This window comes from Cynara cardunculus, assembly GCF_001531365.2.
Source record: "Cynara cardunculus var. scolymus isolate 2C chromosome LG 5, CcrdV1, whole genome shotgun sequence".
Taxonomy (NCBI): Eukaryota; Viridiplantae; Streptophyta; class Magnoliopsida; order Asterales; family Asteraceae; genus Cynara; species Cynara cardunculus.
The window spans coordinates 13,284,843-13,293,405 of record NC_037532.1 but is presented as its reverse complement, the minus strand read 5'-3'; the positions used below and the strand labels follow the sequence as shown (position 1 = coordinate 13,293,405).

Here is an 8,563-nt window from a genome sequence, read left to right as displayed (position 1 = left end):
CTCCACCATAATCACCACCATCGGCTACCACTACCACTGCCCACCACCACCACTGGCTACCACTACCACCGTCAACCACCACTATCTACCATATTCACGTCCTCCACAACCACCATTTTCCATCTCCACTACCACTAGTATCGTCGGTCGCCACTGCCTCTACCATAAGCACCACCATAAGCACCATCACACCTACCTCCACCACATAGGCCACAAACTACCTCATCCACCACTATTGACCGCCAGCACCACCACTATCCACCATCTTCACGTCCTCCACAACCACCATCGTCCACCAATTACCAATGTTTCTACCTCCACAATCATTATTGTTGCAATAATTTTCACGTGTCTTCACCAATTGATAAAGATCATCCAAACCGAACAAAAACATAATTTTTCATTTATATGAATCGAGTTTTTTCAAACTACCATCAATTATAAAAAAAAATTCTTTCAAATTTGGTACTATTATATTTATGTAAATGGAACTTGTGTAAAAATGTTTATAAATTAAATTACTTATTTTATTTGTGTTAATTATAACTAACTATTATATGATATATAAAATCATAAAATAACTTTTGGGGGTAACTTGTCTAGTTCTGTCTTATCCAGTCTTAGTCGTATCAAACAGCAGATAGATACTTGTTATGTCCAGTCCAGTCCCATTCCGTCCGGTCTTGTTCAGTCATGTCATGTCATGTCTAGCCTATCCAATTATGTCTTGTCCAATCATGTCTGCATACCAAACGCTACCTTAAAGTTCTAGTTTCAATTTTTTCATAGCAAGGGGTGGTTTTACCAAACGCTTACATCGGTAAATGGTTACCAGCAAAATTCAACACTATCACTTACTTACTGGTACGTTTACCAAACACTTACTGGGTAAGTACTAAGCATGGTAAGAGTCGTCACCTTCACTTACTGAATAAGACTCTTCTCCTTGTCTTTGCTCTTACCAGGTAAAATTTTTGGTCTTTATCATATTCATCCGGTAAGGTAATATGACTTGATAAACACTTATCCATATAAACGCTTGATAAACAACCCTTAAATCTAATATTCAAAATGTATTTCAACACTCAATTTTAAATATTATAATTATAAAAACCTGCATATATATATTTTTAAATCGAATGTTTTAAAAAACTTGGTTAGGCCCCAGAGCAGACCAGATTTGGGACAAGGACCGAGAACAATTACACCTGTTACATTCATACTCACTTTTCATGCTTGGAACTGGACCAGTCGAGATCTATTTTTTACCATCTCTACCCCACAATATTAAATAAAAATTCACAAGTTTACGAGTTAAAGGATCTATTCCTTAGGGAAGAAAATTGTATTAATTTCGATTGTACTAATAATAAAGACAAGGCAAAAAAAAAACCTCCTACGTACAAACGATCTCCAGATTTCGGTTCTCATCGACAACACAAGCGAACCACAAGATCGATGTCACTTACATCTTACAATCAAGAAAAGGACTCATTCGACTTTTGCCACTCCGCCAGGAATGCTGCTTTCGGCTACCGTCTCTCTAACAAATCTGTAAAAAACCACCCTACTATCAAACTTATGCACATATCAATTTCCAACTCCAAATCAAAGGTCTCCATAATTTATCAATCACATACTTGGATTGATACAAGTTGCATCCCAGTTGGTAAGATATTTAAGTTCCAATGCTCCCTCCGTCCCAGTATCAGAATAAGTGTCCTCGTTTCTCTTTTAGTTTTCCCAAAATAAATGTCCATTATCAAAAGTAAGTGTCTACTTTCCAATTTTACCCTTAATTATGAGACGAAGAAATACATTACTCCTTGTGTTGTTAAGGGTAAAATTGTGATTTAGTTAATTACAAAATGTAATACCTGCAGGTCTCCAAAACTGCGTTTTTTTTTATTGTGGACATTTATTTTGTGACGGACAAAATAGTTGGTTGTCTATACTATGGTTCATAAACGAAGTTAATAGATTAATTGAACTCCCACAATGTTCACTTTGATTTGTTGTAATTTGGATGACAACTAAAATGAGGGTGTGTAATTAACATGGGTATGAGAATTTAACAATTGCTTCATCTATTGAATGAAGAGATGAAGGGAATGGAAGTGTTACCTTTCTATTTTATCGCGAGAAGATTGCAAAACGTAAATAGAGAGAACGAAGGACATAAGAAGCCCTGTTCATGAGCAATGAAGAAAACTAAGATCATCTAATGCTTAAAACCCAAACAAAATCGGCATATCCCACCCGAAGGTCTCTATATGAGAAAGAACGTCAAGCTGTCATTCTTAGTAAATTCGATTGGTTTAGTATACCATGTCACTTACTCTCCAAAATGCAAACTAAGATGGTACAACAAACCAATTAGATTTGTTGAAAATGCTTCCAACTTCTTCCATCATTCAATTCAATATATATATATATAAGCGGGTTCAAACGAGAAGATGGTCAATATGAGAGAAGTGAGAGAAGTCCCAAATGTGATTCTAGACTAAAATCACATGTTATCTAAACACATCACATTGACTAGCCATGTCATGCGTGAGTTTTCACGCGACCTTGGTCGCGTTGACCAAGTCACCCAGGTCCTTTTGAATGTGTTGTGTCACATGTGATTTTACTCTAAAATCACATGTGAACTGGGCCTGTTCGCACTTCTCACAAGTTGACCGACTTCTCACATGATTCTCCATATATACATATTACACATATATTCTGTATATATTATACATAACTCCAAATATAGCAAGGGGGCGGTTCTCAAATAATACAAGTCAAAGTACATTTACCTGATCCAAAAAGAACATAGAATCCAGAAGTAACATCTATTTCTGATTGTTCCTCCCTAAAAAACAGTCATTCATTAGTTAACAAAGCGGATGAAAGATGAATATGTATGTAGCATATGAAAGTTTTGCATAACAGATGGATGCTATTTCTTCAACTTTGACTGACCAGAAACTGAAATTATAAATGAAAACCAACAATACAACTAACCATGTGTATCTGACAAGAACATGTTTTGGCCATATTTGTGCATCCCAAAACTGCTTGCCAATGTCAGGATGAAGCTCCACATCTGCGTAAAACGAATACATGTAAAAAATTCCACCCAACAGAGTACATGATGAACTCATCAAATAACTAGCAGCAGGTGTGAAGAATATTAGACATTGTACAAATATTTCACATAACAAGTATCTATGCAGATTTGTTTTTTGACTTTTACCAAGTTAAGGTGGCGTGTCATATTTTTGAGAGTCGCCCCATGTAAGAAACATTCACATCAAAAGTGTAAGGATGGTCTACGTTACTAAACCATCCAAAGATGACTGGAACATGATCTTTAGTTATCTACCTCTTTCAAAATTTTAAAGTTCATATTAGATGTAAAAGGTTGACATATTTACTGATTCAGCATATACGTGCCTTAAGAACACATCCTGATCCTAACAAATGGCATAGATTCAAGCACAGAATCCATCTAAATCGAACCCAATGACAGGCCCGCCCTGTTCTCTATGAAGATCTGTGTTTCTATGTTTAGTGTTTTGTGCCATTTGGACTCTTCATGGGAAGAACCACAATTTTCTAATAATGCAGTAAGCCAACCACAAAACAAGCAAATGGGTTAACCTCCCATATCCTTCCTAAAGTTGTGCTGTGTCTTTCCACACTTCCTACATTACTTTTAAGCAAGGGTTAACCACCTAAAGAATAAGAAGCTATTAGGTGCCCATTTAAGACACACTGAAAGTTTAGCTAAGTTCTTTTTTCTTTTTCAAATTAGACCCTTGTACCGGTTGAGTGGCCCGACTTCTCAAGTTACACGCCAAGAAATGTTTAACACTTGGACTGGCATGTCAGTTTAGCCAAATCTAAACACATTGGCTTTTTTAGACCTCAAACCCATTAATTAAGGATAAATGATAATCAGAGAAGAATCTGCTCCCAATCATCACTTTCTTCTTTTGTTATTCATCTTTGTTCTTCAATCAATCACCTTCTAGTATATATCAAAACTACAAACATGCTTTTCCATCTAATCTCACTGATCATGACAATCCAATCAACAAGTATGAAGGCTTCTGATGGTATCTTATTAATCTTCTCCGAAGCTCCAGCATCTAAGAACTCTACCCTTGAGTAATCAACCCTAGTATTTTGGATTTGAAATAAAGGCAATGGCTCTATTTTATTGTGTCTGGTTCCTAGCTGGACAATGACGATATACTTTTGTATATTGCTCGACGTTTCTAATGAAATGTAGTTCCATCTTTATCACAAATGGTCCAGTTTATTAATGATAGTATTTGACAAAGGGAAATTTAGTCCAATAGTTGTGAGTCAAGACAAACAACAAACAAAAGAATCCCAACTAACATAACCAACAAGATACTGGCATGGTCTAGTACCAGATAGACCTATGACCCTCATAAAGCTGAGGAGCCTTAGCAAAACAGGGTTAACCCCTTTGGTAAACGAGCACCATCATGACCTCCAAACCTTACTCAAGCATAAGTGCATCAATCCTCTTTTTGAAGGGGTACAAAAGCATTAAAAGTTCAAACTTCTATCAAGTACAGAACTAGAGATTATCATTTCAGCATTCAGCATAAGCAACTAAGTGCCCGTTGCCTCCTTTGAAGTAACCACATGATTAATGTAAAGAGAAAAAAAGAACAAAAAACTAAAACCCTGGTAGCAGCTTATAAACCTTGTAACATCTCACAAAAATCCTGACAGAAAATACAGAGAAAAGCACGAAGAGTTACATGCCAAAACCAATACTTAGCCACAGATATTTTGTCGATAATATTTACCTAAAAGATGACAAAAGGTCAATAATCTTAAAAGGAATTAGAAAATAACAATAAACAAGCAAAAACAGAAGAAAGCATCCAAAATTGGTATATAATATGTGGGTATTCTATAGTTATGGGCCCTAAATAAATAAATAAAAAAAACCAAACACCTGCCATGCTTGGGGCAGGGGAAATGGAGAGAAACAGGTATCAACAACAGAAGTACTATTTTCATGGGAAAAGAAGAAACCCAGCTACAGAAAGGCAGTATCTAATCGGGAATAAACAATTCATGCACTTCCATATTCCAACACTAATAAGTCAGGTAACACTTAACACATGTTCATATACAAGTTTGTGGGTTTGTTGGAAAAACAGTGAATTTTGTAATACAAAGTTACTGAAGGTCGTTGCTACTAAATAAATTTCTAGACCAAGTAAGAATGGTTATGGCCTCTGAATAAAAGCTATTTGATAATAATCTCAAGCAAAAGAAAATGCAACTTACAATGATGTGGCATGTCTACAACCTTAGCAGTGACACCAAGAAAATCACTTCCTGAGTACCTCTGTACGAAATGCAAATTAAAATTTCATGTTCACATAAGAAGAAACATTAAAACACATAATCAAAGTATCATATACACATGTTTGACATAGTTGAAATGCAAAGAACATTTTTCCATCCAGATGAACCTTACCAGATGCACATCAATCATTGGGACCTCGGAACTCTTACGATTTATCACAAGTAGCCATGGAATGTAATACTTCTCTTTTCCAACTTGAAATGATCTGTACTTCATGCATTCCCGACATTAGATTGGATACATGTTTATTGCAGAATTTCATGCTAGAACTGCTGAATGTTTCAACCAAAATGAAGATAAATAGTCCCATCATCTTGTGTGTATTCATTTGTATGGAAGAAGAGGATTGAAAACCAACAAATGAAGACATAAAAGGGCGAACATGTTCACAACTACATTAATAGTGTAATGGGAAACACAAAAATTAATGGTACCCAAATATAAGGAACATAGGTTTTATATAGAGAACCCTAAAGGTGAGAAACAACAGATTAGAAGCCAGAAAATTCCACGTGGACAAAAAGAGGAAGCAAAATGACATACAGACTCAACCTAAAACTACAATACACCCAGCCTCAATAACACACAACAGCTACAAAATATACCCAAACCATATAGACCCAACTCCTCAGCTATCACCATTAAACTTTGAACCTCCTTTTTTTCTCCTTTTCAGGTTGCTGCTAAACATAGTTTAGTTATGCCAAGATAAATGAGATTTTAAGGCAAAGAAGTAGAGACGTTCTGGATCATTGTCTACACACTTATATGCATATTCTACTGATTGGATGACATTGTGTTGATGCTAGTAGAGCAACATGTTCAATATTTGGCATGTGAAGAAAGCTTTAACTTGACTACATGAATGACAACATATATCTTCAAGTTTCTTTACAATCAAAATTGAAGGCCAGCTTTTTACTAAAACTTTGATGAACCTATGATCAGTTTCACCTATATACTGATGAAGTAGACAACTCAAATGTCATTGTTAAAAGCACGCCTGAGGGGCGCCTAGGCTTTGAGGCTCAAGGTCTTAGGCTTTTTCTTGAGCTGTGAGGCTCATAAGCCTCAAGGTCTTAGGCTTTTTTCTTGAGCTGCTCAAGGCAATAAACATAATCATAAACCACCGATATATGCCAAAATGCCAATATATTAGAGATGACGACCCTTGCATCTTATGTTCAATGCACAAGGTCACATGCAATGAAAATATATGCACCAAGAAATGAAAAGAAATAAATAGCATAAAACGTTGCCTCAGGTAGCATACAAAGTCAATGATCAAATATTTATGTTTAAGTTTTCACCTATTCGTATATCTAGATACAAGAAAGCCATTAAAGTTTTCACGAAAAGACAGGTGAGACGTATAGTGCTATGTCAAACTATATTCTTGATGTCTTGTTCTGGGTTGGCTTACTGGATAATGGCATGGCAAATACACCCATCCCCTGGCATATGAAGCTTTATCCAAACAATAAATAGCTTCTTGATAATTGATAAAAGTATGAGATCAAGTGGGAAAGGAAAGCTGAATTATCTCATAGTGACTAGCCACCAGAATAGCGTATTTCATTAATGTGTAAAGGTGGGATGACACTTTGAAAGACGCCTCCATCTAAAGAGTTGGTATCTGTTTGTTCACCTTGCCAACATTCATACATATTCTAACAAAAGGAATTTTGAAGCTTAATATTGGTTCTATGTGGTACATTGAGCATCTTTAAATATTGTCTGTCCTAATTTGAGGAGTATTGGTAGTATTACTCCGTTATAGTGTTTAGTCCTTCAGTCATATATGCTGTCTATGTACATGCGGCCCATGAAATACTATATATTTCAGTTCACCTTCAGTAATGCAAGCACACTTTTCAAGCCAAGTTTCCAACAACTCAAAGCATTCCCACTCTTATTGATAATAGCATCAGAGTTTCTATATAATCTTTTCGAGATTGCACCCAAAAAAGATAACTGTATGAGCAAACAGTTCTCTTGAACACCCTACTTATACTCTAATCATCTCTCAATCAAAGCATCTGACACCAATAAATGAAAGAATACGATATTTGTAAATTGATAGCAAGGAGTCTCACATTTTGTAAGGATCAGCTCCGGTGAAACCAGTTGGTTTAGATATAGGAACCAATACCTGTAAAATCATACCAAATAAACAACGTGAATTTGAATACAGAACCACTAATATCCAGAAATTTTGAAAGTAATTTGGATCGTGTAATAGTTTAACAACTGAAGTGAAATCAATTCAAAAATTCGAATCTGACAATCCTAAGTTCTACAAGTTAGAAACTAAAGAAAATTACCTCACGATTTACACCAAAGATCGGGCAGTGGCGACCAATCATATCATGCCAAACCGTTCGTGACTGCATAATCAGGAGCGACAACACCAAAAACAAATACGATCTGTGATTTTCATTGAGTTTTATGTTCTAGAATATGAAATTAAGGAGAAAATCGAGAAAAGAAGAATACATACTGAGTGATATTGACCCATTTTGCTCATCGGAACGATATCTCCAGGCCTATAAGCTGCAGAATCTGAAATCATCGATAATAATAACAATAATAATGCTAAGATGATATTAGAGGTGCTGATTATTGTGAAGAAACTGCAGTTTCTCGCCATTTTCACGGCTGCCCAGAAAAACCCTTTCGTTGAATGTTTATCAGAGCAATATTAGACGACGACGATCGTCTCCCCTTTGGGTTTGTAAACATGGAAGCCATGTTCATATAATCAAAACTTGAACATTTGAAACATCAAGTGGCTGTAGTTTAGTGGTAAGAATTCCACGTTGTGGCCGTGGAGACCTGGGCTCGAATCCCAGCAGCCACACTTCTGCACTTTTTGATTTTATTTTAAATTTTTATATTTGAATTCATTTATTTTCATATCACCTTCTCAACCAATTTCATAAAATATTTTTGAAAAAAAGTTGATTATCGATAATTTTAATTGATACCATACAAAACCTGTTTTCAAGAATGGAGCATTTTTCAGCTTACTTAACTATTAAGGCTACTAACAAGGCCTGGGATCTGTCTTGTATTTGGACAAAGTCACCTTATATTTTATCAAAGGGAAAAGTATAAAAAAACCCAATGAATTTTAGTATTTTGAATGATTAAGTT

At 35.6% G+C, this 8,563-nt stretch overlaps 1 protein-coding gene and 1 non-coding gene across 2 annotated transcripts; one reads left to right on the top strand and one right to left on the bottom strand.

Annotated features, from left to right (window-relative positions):
* Positions 1–1,322: 1,322 nt before the first annotated feature.
* On the bottom strand, positions 1,323–8,118 carry LOC112513738. The gene is made up of 9 exons (XM_025120090.1): positions 7,908–8,118; positions 7,732–7,794; positions 7,504–7,559; positions 5,519–5,612; positions 5,326–5,386; positions 3,010–3,091; positions 2,802–2,857; positions 2,125–2,188; positions 1,323–1,552 (listed from the first exon to the last, which is right to left on the bottom strand). The coding sequence occupies exons 1-9, from the start codon at positions 8,055–8,057 to the stop codon at positions 1,492–1,494; spliced, it is 687 nt and encodes a 228-aa protein (XP_024975858.1). The 5' UTR covers positions 8,058–8,118; the 3' UTR covers positions 1,323–1,491.
* A 77-nt stretch (positions 8,119–8,195) lies between these two features.
* On the top strand, positions 8,196–8,267 carry TRNAH-GUG. Its single transcript has one exon. It is a non-coding gene; the product is annotated as a tRNA-His (tRNA).
* The last annotated feature ends 296 nt before the right edge of the window (positions 8,268–8,563 follow it).